General features: G+C 46.2%; 1 protein-coding gene across 5 annotated transcripts in view; it reads right to left on the bottom strand.

Annotated features, from left to right (window-relative positions):
- DCUN1D4 (defective in cullin neddylation 1 domain containing 4) overlaps positions 1–15,159 on the bottom strand; it is a 68,853-nt gene extending 53,694 nt beyond the window's left edge. For 2 of the 5 annotated variants that reach the window (XM_079920241.1, XM_079920243.1), the window contains exon 1: positions 15,031–15,159. In XM_079920241.1, the coding sequence (XP_079776367.1) occupies positions 15,031–15,055 (25 nt within the window). In that variant the 5' untranslated portion in view covers positions 15,056–15,159. Of the gene's footprint in view, positions 1–1,159; positions 5,632–14,565; positions 14,585–15,030 lie in introns of those variants that run through there. The other 3 variants (XM_079920245.1, XM_079920246.1, XM_079920244.1) reach the window with 3 other exon arrangements.
- Positions 15,160–15,526: the final 367 nt, after the last annotated feature.

The following is a 15,526-nucleotide window of genomic DNA, read 5'->3' as shown; positions in this document are numbered from 1 at the left end:
GATATTATATTCCTGGAATGGAAAGACCCAGTATTGTAAGGCGATCACTTCACCCTTTTCTAAAGTATTAATTAAATGCAGTCAAATTCCTATTCTCTCTGCCTCCCACTTCCCTACCCCAAAAAAGAGGTGGGGAAAAAGGAAGGGAGTCAGGCAAGCTTGGCAGATTGATTCCAAAGTTCATCTGAAAAGAACAAACGTGCTTGACTTGCCAAGAAATTGTTGAAAAAGAAGAATGAGGAAGAACTTGCCCTATCAGACAATACATAATATAAAGCAGAGGTTGGTAAATTCTCTGCAGAGGGCCAAATCTTAAATATTTTAGGTTTTGTGGGCCATCTGACCTCTGTTATAACTACCCTGCCATTGTAGCTCAAAAGCAGCCATAAACAATACACAAGCAAATGAGTGTGGCTGTGTTCCAATAAAACTTTATTTATAAAACTTTATTTATAAAAACTTGGTGGTGGGCCTGACTGGGGCCATGGGCTGTAGTTTGCCAATGCCTGGTATAGAGGTAATTATAATTATAATACAAATCAACAGAAGAGAGCTAATAAACATATGTCTGTATATTTGTAAGTATGTATAAACACATATAATTAATATGATTAACTGGCATTTCAAATCAATGTAATACTCTGGTTTCTCTTCAGATCGAATAAATCTTTTGCCTTTTTTTTTTTCAAACCAATGGGCAAGAGATAATTATTTAGCAAACTGAGCGGCAACCAACTAACATGTGGAACAAATTAAAATTAATTTCAACCTCACCCAAAGCATGGAAGGGGAAGGCATCCGAAGCAAAAGAAAAGTCCTCCGTATCATGGACTCAGGGCTCTCTCTGCACATTCCGCCTCTACCCATGTACCCAATCTCGTCTCTTACTCATCTTCCCCTTGCTCACTCTTCTCAGTTGCAGTGAGCTTCCTGCTATTCTGTGAACACTCCAAACATGCTCCTACCTCAGGGCCTTTGCACGTGCTATTCTCGTTGCATTGAACACTCTTTCCTCTAATAATAACATGGCTTGCTCTCACACTTAATCAGGTTGCCACTAAAATATCACCTTCTTACAGAACCTTGCCAGACCCAACAAACAGGACCCCTTCTTCACTATCACTTTACCATGCTTTACTTCTCTTTATGGCATTAGTACCTCGTCATATATGTCATATTTGTGTGTCATCTTCCTCTTGCATTAGAATGTAAGCTTCACAAAGGCCAGAACGTGCTTGCTCTTGTCCACTGCTGTATCCCTCGTACCTAAAGCAATACCTGGGAAACATCAGGTGCTCAATAAATACTCAAGGAATAAATGAATGCAGGTACAGAGGCATCAAGACTTAAATTCAATATGTTCAGGGTATTTCAGTGCATTCACACCATTAGATCTTCATATGTGAGAAGCAGCATGGTATCAGGAGACTCAAAAGGCAGGCAAGGTCAGAAAAAGGCAGCTCTGAATCCTGCTTGAGAGTTTAATCTCCTAAGGACTTGTATTTCCAATTGGACCATCAGAGGGTATGCAAATGTAACAGATAAACATGGCACATTCAAGCAGCATCAGTCCTACTCAAAGGTAATCCAAGTACAAGTGTTTCACATGTACAAGTGTTTCACATGTACAAGTGTTTCACATGAAAACAAAAAAATGACTATGGCACAAAATTTGAAAGAAATTTCACCAGACCAAGTTACGCTCCCAGAATCCAGAGAGTCCTTAATTCTGCCATAGCAGAACGCTGGCGGAGAAGTCTGAGAAGCACTGCTGTGAGCCTGGGTGCCGTGAAAGTGTTTTAATCAGTTTTTTAGATAAATTTCCCTACGGCGGGTGTGTGGCCTGGATTTAGAGCGGCCTTTCATGAAGACTACTGGAAGTGGCTGAGGTGGGAAATGATTAGGGTCTTAAGGTAGACTGTGGCAGCAAAAGTGGAGGGAAGACATCCCGAGTACAACGGGATTGCAGGACATCCACATTCAACTCACACAAATTCAACTCAATTGCTTGGCAAAATGAAGAGGGAGAGAGAAGAAAAGTCAATTGTCCCAGTAACTGCCCTCAAGGCCTCTACTTAATGAGTGGGAGCTGGGCAACAGGAATCTGAAGGTCACTGGGTCAGCTCAGTTTCCACGTGGATCTCACAACCTTGTATGAGTCAAATATTTAAAGAAATGTATTTTTCATAAAACACAGTCCCTAAACATAAGCCAGCTGCTGCAACTGTGCTCAGCTGAAGAGCCTGCGACCTGTCCTAACGCTAGAGGAAAGAACTGCTGTGTTGGAGACAACCTCTGAGGAGGGGCACCTTCTGAAAGTATTTCCAGTGATATTTTTAATACAGGTGATTTTCACCTTACATGTGGACTTTAGAACTAACCTCTACACAAAATGTGATGGTACTGGGAGGAAAACCAACAAGATTGCTTTTAGGTGCTGAGAGGGAAGCTCAACATTTCATGTCCTTTTGTCCAAGTCTCAAAAATTCTCCTTGAGCTACGAAAATTAGCCCAAGCAGGGTCAGGTAACTAGTTGTGGCCAAGCTGGGGATAATTCACATCTTCTAATTCCCAATCCAAAGCCCCTTCCTCCATTCTAGCTTATTTCTGATGGGAGCAAGTGTCCATGTATCTTCACACTCCATCTGGGGTAAAAAGCATTTCCCACCCAAGGTTGTTAATAAGCAAGCACACAAAGTTAGAGAACTTTAATATTAAATAAAAAGATACTAAAGCTGGTAAAATCTAAAACAACCTACCAACTTCTTTTTTTCCTTTTTGGAGAAAAGATGGTGCAGAAAAGATACACAACGCCTATATTATTTCTATTAAGTACACCTCTTTCCTCTTGTCCCTAAAGATTCACAAAAGTAGTTTATTATTAGCTAAACTCCAGGTGGCCAATCAGTGAGCAATGCTCTCGGGTATAAAAATTTTTAATAAGCACTATGCACAGATATGTACTAATAAATACATTCTGATGACAATGAAAATGAAGAACTAAATCAGTGATGGCTTTTGGGGTGCGGGTGGGGGACTGAGGGACTGCTGAGTTTGGGCTTTATGATGGCGAGACTGGAGCACGTTTAAAATGCTGAGATTCGATTTGCTTAGTACCCTGGAAGGTTACAGAAGCCAGTGTAAAGAGGGGGTCAGCTTACAAGTCAGGGAGGATCTATACACGAGCTCAAGCATACAGAGTATAAGTCATTTTACAAGACAAGTACAAAATGCAATTTTAAGTAAAAAAGGTCATTAGAAATGAGTTTTATCTCAAAATAACTTGACAGACAAAATCTACCATAAAATGAAGTCTACTTCTGACGCTGTAAAAAGTAGTATTTTCAACTGGGATTACAGACACCACTTTACACTTCTGCATACCAACTGATCGTCATTTAGCCATGTGAGATGGCACAAGTACACATCTCACTCGTTAAAACAAACATATTTACATGTGAGGCCAAATTATTAAAACACAAAGATCCGAAACGAGTTTTCCACAGCTAGGAAAAAACCAAAAGCCAGGCTGTGGGTCAGCTTCATACCACACGCCTGTCTAACTTGTCAGAAGTAGGAATTTCTTGGTCTATAAAATGGATGGTAATAGTGCTTGCCTCCTAAGGACGCTGTGAGAATCAAACTAACCCGTGCCGCAAGGTGCCCAGCACGGTGCCTGGCACACGGCAGGCGCCACCTGAGCGGCAGCTCCGCGGCACTCTGCTTCACTTGCACAGCGAGCGGGGTGGCCTGTGCTCTCCGCCCAGGGCAGGGCCCGAGGGGGGCAGCCGCAGCTTTGGAGTCCTCTGACCCCCAGCCCAAACCAAACCCCAAGCACCCAGGAAGCTCCTGAGCATTAATCCAGTCGCTGCACATCAGAGTCACCTGGGCAGTGCGAATACCTGCCAGGGCCCGGGCCCCAATCCAGACCAACTAAATAAAAACAGGAGTGGGGTTGTCAAAGGCTTCTCAAGCAGTCCAGGTGCCTCTACCGTGCAACCAGAGAGGAGAGTTCCGTCCCCACCCTCGCCTCGACCCCCAGCCTGCCGCAGCCAATCCATACCCACATCACAATCTCAGCACGGGCCAGAGGGGAGTTCAACTCATTCACCGCAAGCCCTGCAGTGAGAAAAAAAGATCAAGATCCAGGCTTTTCAGGGTCGAAAAGCTAGGTGAAAACCAAATGAAGCAAAGTAGCAGTGAGGAAGGTGTTAATATCATTCTCCTCATCAATAAATATTTGCTATTTATAAGGCACAAAGCCAAAAAGGTGAGCATGGAAAGGGGAAAACTGACAAGGAAAGGGAGCAGTCATCACAGGTGACTCGGCGCTTTCACGGAACACAAGATCTGAAGTTAAAACCAACCAAGCACACCACTGCTGCTGGCTTTTTCCTCCTAACTCTCACAGGACCTGTAGAAGCGGCTGGGAGAGAAGCCACCCGCCCAAGACAGGCGGCGTGCCACCTAGCACCCGTCATCCACTGCACAGCCTGTGCCTGCTGGTGGTGTCATCTCAACGGAGTCGGCCACTCCAGGACAGCCGGTCTGGCTGCTCTCCCACCGTAACAAGGTACACAGGGCCCTAGATTCACTCTCTTCACCCTACCCTACCCTCGGAAGAACAGAGATCCGTCCACTCCATCGCTCAGAGTAAAAATCACCCTCTCACCTCACTAATGTCAGAAGAGGCCAGATTTACGGTAAAGAGTGCAGCTCTGGCCTCGGAAAGCCCTGGGTTAGAGTCCCTGCTCTGCGGCGTCCTAGCTGAGGGCCCTGCCTATAACCCAACCTCACTAGACCAGAACAGCAGGCCCCTCCTCACAAGGGCTTGTGAGGACTCCTGAGACGGTGCATGCCAAGCCCTCAGCACAGTGCTGGCCCATACTGTGCACTAATGAAGGTTTATTATTTTAATCCCTATTATTATTCAACATAGAAGAGACTAAGACAGACTGAACCCAGAAGATCAAAGAGTAGAGACGGGGCAGAAGGGATGACAAGAGGACAGGTCTTTAAAACTCTCACTTCAATAGCCAGTTGCCTGGACTTGAATGTACAACACTCCTTCTCAGTTTCCTGTTTAATTAAGAACAAGTAATCTGCGGTCTAATAATTTTGGGAATGGAATCTGTACAAAGAGATCTTAAAGGGGAAAAAGACTTAAACTCACCCTCAACTACAGGAAAAGGAAAGAGAATCATTTCAAAGATGTTACGCAAAAACTACATTAGTAGCTCTACTGAAAGAAGCTTTCTGGCTTTTCTGCAATCTTGTTAGGTATCTCCTATATATAAAAATTATGTGTTTAAAAAGTGCTTAATACAAACGTCTGTTTAAAATAAAATCTAAGACTAAAAATGACTATTTCATTAGTGAGTAAAGAAAAAGTATGGAAATACTCTTCTTTGCCACAATCAGTTGCCCAGCGAGAATCCATTTTTAAACGCCCACTGTCACTGTGAGATGGCAGAAATGAGGGGAAGAAGAGCAGTGGGAAGGGAGGAATTCATCCTACACCTTATTCTGTTGGGACCCATTCCAAGAAGAAAAGAACCAACTGCAAAACAAAGATAACAGTGACAAAATATGGAATTCCAATATACCTGCCAGGTTACCACAGGATTAAATGAAAAGCACAGATAAAACAGTGAGTATTATTTCATAGGCAGTGGAGGGAACCTAAACCCCGGAGTCAGAATGCCTGAGTTAGAATCTCAGTTCACCACCTATCAGCTGTGTGACCTTGAGAAGGCTAGTTAACCTTTCTGTACCTCAGCTTCCTCATCTGGAAAGTGGGGATGATAACAGTACCTACGTAACGTACTTCAGAGCGCTGTGGTGAGGATCACATGAGTTAAGGCAGGCACGGCAGCTGGAGCAGCCCAAGAATAATCACTGCATATAAACACGTGTCACTCCCCCCCCTCCCCATCCCACTTTGTTCCTCTTCTCTCCCCACGCCCCACCTCCTCTAACTTCTCTCTCTCCCCTCACTTCCTTTCCACTCATAAGCCCTCCCTGGTGCCTCTTTTCAGCCCTTCCCCCATGGCTCCTGACCATCCCTCCACCTCGCCTCCCTTCGCTCTGGCCTATCCAAAACCCATGCTATTGCCAGGCTGTTCCCTCTGCTTGGAAAGCACCCTCCCACCTCACCCCTCAGGCACACACCCATCTTTTTCTTCACATAATAAAACTTCAAAAGCTAAACCCACATGACAATAGCTAACCCTTCCCTGAAGTATAATTTTAATGACTCCCTATTTGTTCCCAAAGCACCCTGGGCATCCAAATAACCTTGCCCTGCCCCATACTTCAACTGTGCAGGACCTCTCTGCATCCACCACTAAGCCTGCTGGAAGGAAGCTCCTTAAACACGAGGACCAGGCTCAGTCATGCTGTTACAGCAGCACCCAGCAGCAAGAAAAAAGGTTTGGTGAGTGACTAAGTGAGGGAACGCTTCACTTGCTTCTTTTCTTTCTTATAACCTGTTTTCCTCTCAAGGGTCTCCTTTTAAAGCCTAATGAAGGAATTGTCATTACACAGTAATCATTAGAAAAGGGCCAAGCATTTCTCTAAATACTTTATGTTCTATCTAATTTAATGCTCAGGATCACTTCTGATCTTGCCTCCTACTTCTTTCTCTCTGCCCAGTCCCCAACTCTACTCCTAGCACACCAGCCTCTTTGCTGTTCCTCATTTACAGCCTTGCTCCCCTCCTCAGTCTCTGAATTTGTGTCCCCTCTCCCTGGAATGCCCCCTCACCTCCACCAGCGCTTGCCCGACAACCCTCTTAGTGAGGCCTTCCCTGACTGAGCCTCGTACAACTACAACGTCCCTGCTCTTGCTCCTCTGCCCCCTGCACACACAGGGGCACCTGTGCACTGCCCTTCCCTGCTTGAGTTTTCTCAAATGAACCGCTCACCATCTGACATACTACATGATTTACCTGCTTGTTATCTGCATCTTCCCCCACACTGGAAGGGGAACTTCATGACAGATGAAGAAGACGGCCTGGTACGTAGTAGGTGTTCAATAAACACTGTTGACTGAACAACTCCATACCATACAGGAGGTATTCTTTATGCATGAGGAATCTGAAGCTTATACAGAGTAGTTGAGTAATTTACCCACGGTCACACAACTAACAGAGGCAGAACCTAGAACCAGGGCCCACGCTTAACTACTATGCTTTCCTGCTTCTCAGCCTGACCCAGATAACAACTAAAAGAAATCGTGGTAACCAAGGAGCAAATCCTAGCATTGTATGCCTTTGGCCCACAGAGAAGCAAGAAAAGCCATCCACCAGAAAATCTTTCAAGGGAACAAGTCATCTAATTCAAGCCCATTCTATGTGGTAAAGTATTAATTACCAGATTTATAATTTATATAGCACTGATAGTTTTTCTTTGGATTTAACAGTTCAGTAAAAAGACAGAGAGAGATTATTACACCTTTTTATACTGTACTATCCCCATGAACAGCAAAATGACAAATCATCAACTAACACAGAGGAGGCCTAAGATGATATATATTAAAAGCCAAATATTGTGGTGGGGGACTTCCCTGGCGGTCCAGGGGTTGAGACTTCACCTTCCAATGCAGGGGGTGCGGGTTCGATCCCTGGTTGGGGAGCTAAGATCCCACATGCCTCTGTGGCCAAAAAACCAAAACATAAAATAGAAGCAATACTGTAACAAATTCCATAAAGACTTTAAAAAAAAAAATGGTCCACATCAAAAAAATCTTTAAAAAAACTGTGGTGGGAGGTAGAGAAGTACAGACTGCAAGGGGATACAAGGGAACTTTAAGGAGATAGGAAACCATTCTATATCTTAATTACAGTAGTGGTTACACACACACGTATTTATCAAATGGGTACAATTTTATAGAATGTAAATTATACTCAATAAAGTCAATTAAAAAGCAATTAAGACTGTCAGATATAATTTTGGATAAACAAAATAAATATTCTACCAATATTATTTCCATACCTAATATTCTCAAGAATTTTGGGGAGGGGGTGGGGGGACAAAGATGGAATCAGGCAAAGACAGCAGTAAGAGCTCCATAGAGTGCGATCGGTGGGGTGACTGATGCGTGCCTCAGAGTCCTGCCTGACCACTGGCAAAGGCAGCTCCGACTGACACTGCCTGTGTCCCCCTTTAGCCTTTTGGGTCACCTCGAGCCAGTACTCTTGGACTCTGAACAGAGACCAACCAGGGTGGAAAGGCAGACCACTGCTCTTCTCCACAAGGGCCTCGGCCAAGTACCAACCCAAGACGGGTCTGGATGTTGGATTTGTCCGAGTTCTTAGTTGTGCGCATCGGAAACCAACTAGCTATATGAACAGTGGTTTTTTTTTTTAAAGGTTATTGGGTAGTTCACAGAATCTCTAGGAAAACCAGAGGACCAAGCACATCAGCTGTACAACCAAAATAATGCCTAAGGGCACACTGCAGAGTGCACCATTGACACAGCCTGGACCTGCCTGGACTGCAGCTCCCACGGCCTCTAGAAACAGCGGTCACCACTGTCCATCCTCTTTAAATGGCCCCCAGGCACTTCCAATTTCTTCCCATGTCTTGCCTTCAGCTTCAGATTCACACCCTGGTGTGGGTGTATCTGGGCAGCTCTGCCTTTGATGGTAAGAATTCCCCAATCAGAGGAAGAGCCTGGGCCCCGAAGACTGGCAAAGGCCATCATGGACACAGATGGATGACACACCATCTCTGCAAGTACTACTGATACAGCCAGCAAGTAATGAAAGGTTTTCAAAAAATATTCACAAGGAAAATATCTTTAAAGATGGAACTAAAAAAAATCATACCCAGAGGTAATGTTATTTGGGGAGGGTGGGGATCTTCTTCTGCATCATTTAGTGTTTTACTCAATATATTAATTAGTAGTTTCAAAAACTACAAGCCTACCTTCCTAGATGGAAAATAACTCATTAACGGCATCTTCTGATTAAAAGAAAAACAATTAAAATCTAAAGCAGCAGTTACTTTGTCTACTAGAATACTGAACATGATAGAAAAAAGATCCTTAGATCTGAAACAGTCATGCAACAATTGCTAAAATATATGATTCTATTTAAAATTTCAATACTTTTTCTATTTAAAACATAAGCCACAAATTATAGCCTCTTTTATAGCCACAAATATTTTTAAATGTACATTCTGCTTAACAGAATAACCCTCAAGAGGTACTTCTCCTAACTTGAATCTCAGAATAAGAAAAAAGAATAAGCTGTGGAAAGCTATTAACTCTAATTTAAGCTGACCACTTACGAAGAGATGTTAGCATTAACATCAGAGGCTCAGAAACTTCACCTCCAACTAACATAGTTCACTTTCTAAAGAAAGCAAGCCTTTAGTGAGCCTCAATGTATTGTTAACATTAAGAAATAAGCCCTTTGGACCAGAATCTGGTCATAAAACAAGAAGAGGGGAAAAACAGACACATCCAGGCCGTCCAAGCCCTGCCCAAGCCTTCCCCACCTCGGTGGCCTGTTACACACCAGGTCAGAAGCAGACGCGCGTACTCTCACACGCACGCTCTCGGCCCCTCAGCATATCACCAGCACTCCGCTCCCTCTCTGAGAACTGCTCCATGCCACAGACATTCTTCAAAACTGATATCTGCATGTATTTAAACATATATATTACTTAAATTGGTTTGCACAGGACAACTTTGTCAAAAAAGGGCATAGAATGAATAAGCATAAGTTTGTATGCCTGGAAGATAAATCTAAAGACAATGAAAGACACCTCGGAGGCATGCAGGATAGCAGGAGGAAACATTAAAATTTTCCAGATAGTTCACCAACTGCTCAAGAGTTGACCATTTAAGTTCAATTCATTACATATCTGAGGTCCTAAGCGAGGCATTCTGCTGGACCATAAAGTGGTTACTAAGTAAGACACAGTCCCAGATCTCAGGGGGCTTATCATCTAATTGGGGAGGGGACAAATAAGTGAACAAGCAGCTACTGTTAAATAAGATAAAACTGAGAACAGAAGTAAACAGTCTTTGGAGATTCAATGGAAGGAGCGAGCCTTCAAGAGAGGGAACAAGGAACACAAAACTCCCACTGAAGTAGCACTGAAGGCAGTGGGGAGGGAGCAGTGCTGGGGGAATTCAAAACTGAGCTTAAACTACAGAACAGGTTCAACCCCAGCTTCTGAGGAGTCTTATTTCAGTAAGCAACTAGGAGCCTCTGAGGTTTTGGAGTAGGGGGATCGTAAGGACAAAGATATTCAACTGGTGATGGAGAGGATAAAAAGGAGGCTGAGCCTGGCAAAAGGATTACTGGTTATTACAACATAAGAAAGAATGGATCAGACCTAGGGCAATGGCAATAGGTATGGAAAAGAAAGGACAGGCATGGGAAGAGATACAGCCTCTCTCTCGCTACTGACCAGGGAAAGAGGATGAGAAATGTCTAAGCTTCCAGCTTGGGTTATTAAATGAACTGCAGTTTCATTAACCAAATGAATAAAATTAATTGGTCTTGTTTTCCTCTTTATTTTGGCTACTAGGAAGCTCAGAACCAAATATATGGCCCATTTCTAACATACGGCAAGCATTTATGTGTAGCCTGTAAATCTGTATTTTTCTCTCGACAGAATTTTATCTATATTTAGTAAGTCACCTCTATTTTAGAATGAAACAGAAAATAAATCAACAGATTAAAAAAACTGAGTCTAAGCCAGAGACAACTGGACAAAGTAGCTGATTCAGGGAAATAACTGCAGGCTACTAACCCAGAGCATTCTCCTCACCCTTCTTCCACCCTAGCAAAGTCCACATCCCACAACAGAAGCTGAAAATGCCAGACTTTCACTTTCTCCACCACCCTCACAACTAGCAGTGGCATGAGGTCAATTCTACCCAGTGAGACTAAAGAGGAAGTCACCAAGGTGAGAAAAAGACTCCACTCTGTTAAGAGGGAACTGTAAGGAAGTATGTTCCTTCCCTCCTTTTCTTACATAGGCATGATGTCTGGTGCTGCAGCAACCATATTGCACACATGAGGCAATGAGCCTGAGGCTCTTGATAAACCAAATACTAAGAGAGGAAAAAAGTATACAAAGAGCCTAGATTCTTAAGACATCATTAGGACTCTGCACCAGCCTTAGAACCATCTATCACTAAACTTCTTGCTAACAATAATAAGTTCTACTACTTAAGCCATGTTTGATTGAATATTGTTATTTGCCAGAGGCATCCTAACTGATACAACAAAAGTCATCATGAGGTCAGTTTCTGAAACCATGATTTTTACACTGCTAAGCAAGACTGTTATTATCAAGATGAGAAAAATGAAAGCATATATTATTGTCAGGAAGCAAGCAATAAGCTAATAAGAGCTTCTGAGAGCAGTTAAAGATGAAAAGAGAAAAGAATATAATGATAAATAATATTTGAAAAAAATGTGATCAAGTGTTAATAGGGGTAATTCTTGGAGGCAAGAACTGAGGAAGAAAAGAGTACAAGTACAGAAATCCTCTGAAGTGGAGAAAATGAGGGGCTTTCTTTCCTGGCAACGTTATTGACAAGATAACCTGAAAATTCTTACCAGTACAGATCCTCCTCCACTTACCCTGAGTAAGACCACTGCAAACTGAAAATATCCTAGGTCGAAAATGCATTTAATATGCCTAACCTACAGATAACCGCTTAGCCTACCCTATCTTAAACATGACCAGAACTCTTATTACCTTAGCATATACTTGGGTAAAATCATCTCACTCAAAGCCTATTTTATAATAAAATGTTGAATATCTCAGGTAATTTATTGAAAACTGTATTGAAAGTGAAAAACAGGAGGGCTGTCTGGGTACAAAATGGTAATAAGCGTATTGTGTCTGACTGGGAGCTGCTGTGTCTGACGGGATGCCGCCTGATGCCCAGCATTAAGAGAGTTATCATACATCACCAGTCTGGGAAAAGATCAAAATCCAAAATTCGAGGTACAGCTTTTATCAAATGCATATTGCTTTAGCACCAGTGTAAAGTCGAACCATCATTAAGTTGGAACCATCTGTTTAAAACAGTCAAAAAATTTTGTTCATAAGAAAACACAGAACCTCCCCAAAGGCCAAAAATCAAAGAGGAACCTAAAAACCAGAGCAGAAAGTATAAGGTGATTATGTACAGGAACCCAGGGTTTGGGGGCTGGGGGAGAGGGAGTGTTGTGTGTGTATAGGGCACCTGCCCTTTGGGATGAAATTGAAAAAAAAAGAAAAGGGAAAAAAATGACTAGCCTAATATTTTCTTTAAAAACACCATCTTGTACAGCTCTTGTTTTCAACCTCATACACTTCACCCTTTACAAGAGCAAATTCCAGTGATACATGCACATTAAAACAAACAAACAAACATGACCATGTTACATATCACAAAGGATTTCCTGGGTATTTCACCATAAGCTTAAGTAAAATATAAAATAGATATACATCTTTTCCTGATAAAATCACACAAGTACTCAAGTTCAGTTCATTTGTAACCATACCAGTTTCCAAATCTTTGGACTTCTTGGTAAAATTTTTATCATTAGGGTCATCATAATACTCTTCTAGTGACCATGCTACCAACAGTTTCAAAATACCCTATACAACACATAAAAATACTCTGTCATCTCTGAGTTAATCATTACAGGTTTTGGAGTCATCGCATATAAATGGTAAAGAAAACTTGGCAAAGGATGTGATGTTTGGAGAGTCTACAGTCTAAATGGATGGTTTCTAATATTAAAGAACAGAAACGAAAAAACATGGAAACCTCTTAAGGTCCTGCACTGAGTTTACCTTCCTCTAGTCTCATTTGCTTCCCATGCTTCTTTGAAAACTGAAGACATCAAATATACCCTTCCCTCATCTTCACATTTTCACGCTGGCTTAAATGAATGGGACCATGTCCACCCTCAATTCCATTAAGCCGTCTCCAACAGTCATTCATTTCAAGCCCATCCTTTTTCCAAAAGTCCCCTTCTCCTTTGGCAATCCAAACAGCCCAAGAACTACAAACACATAATTTATACTATCTTCACAAGGTTTACATGTGTCTCCACTGCATTCCCAGATTTGTCTAAGATGGAACATTTTAACCTAGTGTTTATATACACTGGATGCCACAAATATACACCATCCTAAACGCTGCTTTAGATTGTGTTGCATCTTGAACGTTTTCCCACAACCTATGGACTAGATGGTTCAAAACCAAGCATTTATTCTATAAGTAAGGCCACCAAACGCAGAGGGAAATAGTCAACTCGGGGATCAAGAACCTAAGTGCGAAAGGACTGCGTCTGGCTTGGTTCTCTCCCCCAGCCGCTGACACAGGGAGAAGGTCCCAAGGGACAGGAGCACCGCCCTACAACGCGCTCGAGTCCGCGGGGAATAAAGCACGAGTTAGCAGAGCTGGGAAGCTCTGAGGGGCGCGCTGCATTCTGGGACTCGTTTCCACAGTTACCCACGTGCACCCAACCCAACCGCGGCCCGGACTACAAGTCCCAGAATGCCGCAGGACTGCTTTTCCCCTTTCCGCGGGACTGCCTTTCGCCTCACACCCGGCGACTGGAGCCAGACCCTAAGGGAAACCCCTAAAGCGCCTTCTCCGCAAGGCTGGGAGAGGTCGCGCCCCGCGGGCGCTGCGCGGGGCCTGTAGTCCGACCCTCCCGACAGGGAAGCGGGTCCCGAGGCACCAGCCTCCACACCTGACGACCAGAAATTAGACAACTGCGTCACAGACTGCCAAATCCACGGACCGCCAGGGACCACCCTCCGCCCCACGCTCCGGGCCTCCAGGGCCGACCCCTCCGTCTCCCGCCACGGAAAACCCGCAGCCCGCTCCCCTGCCCCGCCTCCCACTCCCGCAGCCAGATCCCGCGCCAGCGCTGACCTCGCTTCCCGCCGCTCGGGGGAAACCGCGGCCAGCGCCAACCTCTGGGCACCTCCCCCGCCCCCTCCACCTCAGCCCCGCCCCCTCCTTTCCAAGCACCCCAAACCTCAGAGCTCCCCCTCAAGGAACCCGGCCCTAATCCGGGGGAAGATACACCTCCCCCAAACGCGTAGTCTGACACCTTCCCCCCAGCCCCACGCGGACCGAATCTGGACAAGACAGTTTTACCCCTGCCCCGGCCCCTCCCAACCTCCCTTCCCTCCCAACCAGCTCTTCACCCCCACTGCACCTCCTCTACCCCTACCTCCAACCCGTCACCCCAAACCCTCCCCACCTTCTTCCTCTCCACTCCCAATTACCCTACCTTCCCAACACCTGCTCCATCCTATTACCCCGACGTCTGCCTCCTCTCACCACTCCCAGTTACCCCTCCACGCTTCCTAAGGCCCTACCGCCCGCCGGACTCCCCAACTATCCCATCACACCCCAATCCCTCCCACCATTCGCTTTCCCATTACATCAGCCCTCATCTCCTCGCCCGCCCTCCTGCCCCGCACGGCCGCTGCCCCCAATCCCCCACCCCATTGTTCCCCCCCCACCCCCGCCATCCAGCCCTTCTTCCCATTGTCCCCGCCCCCGCGCTCCCCTAGCACTCACCCGCCTTTCTCACGGAGCCGCCCGCACCGCTCGGCCCCTAGGAAATCCTCACCCCTGCGCCCCGCTCGCTCGCTCCCTCTCTCTCCTCCGCCGCCGGTGCCAACCCCCAGCCCTGCTCGCTAGCGCCCGCCGCCGCCTCCACCTCCATTCACCCGGGACACTCTGGTCCCGGCCCTTCATCGCACGTCCCGCCCCCCCTTCCCCCAACACTGAAATGGAGCCAGTCCCCACCCCCCTCACCTCCGCCCTCCCCCGGCAGGCCGGCCCCTTCCCCCCACGCCCGCCCCCGCCCCGCGCCGCCCGCAGCGTCACCGCCCGCCCTGGCCCCGGGAGGGGAAGGGGTGGCTCCCGGGCAGGGTCTCCCGGTGCGTTTTGGGACTGGAGGCGCAGAGCGGGGACTGTGGGAGATGAGCAGAGAGTGTTGGCAGCCGCCCGCTCCCGGCCGGCTAGCTCTCTGTTACTCACTGACAGCGGCGGCATCCGAGTGCATTTTCGGGTAGCTCACACCGCGCTCGCCGCCCAGGCTCCCGCGCTCGCCTCGCGGTCCCCCCACCGGCTCGCCGCACCTCGGCTGGGAGCTGAGGACCCGCCGCCAGGCACTCCCGACCCGCCCACCTCTCCTCCTCCAGTGGCTGAACCTTGACTGAACGACCGCCCCTCCTCATCTCTCATTTGGCAAAGGGAGTGCGGAGAGCGCCGGTCTGGAGCTGGCAAAGAGGCCCCGCCCCCTAGGTCCAATGCGATTGGTTCCGGCGCCTCGTTCCCTAACGCCCCTGGCGGAGGCCACGTTCTGGGAGAGCAGGTTGGACCCGACCACTGTCACTCAGCCCCGGGGATCCGAAAGCGCGTGTACGGGCGAGGCTGGGGAATTGGTCCACCTTGACCCTGAGGCCCCGCCCTGGGCGGGCGGGATTGGTGGAGCTGTAGACCAACCGAGAAAGATGGGTTGGCGTCTGAAACA

The sequence above is a fragment of the Stenella coeruleoalba genome (genome assembly GCF_951394435.1).
Source record: "Stenella coeruleoalba genome assembly, chromosome: 4".
Lineage (NCBI taxonomy): Eukaryota > Metazoa > Chordata > Mammalia > Artiodactyla > Delphinidae > Stenella > Stenella coeruleoalba.
Note: the sequence above shows the minus strand (reverse complement) of the source record. Positions and strands in the feature narration are given on the sequence as shown.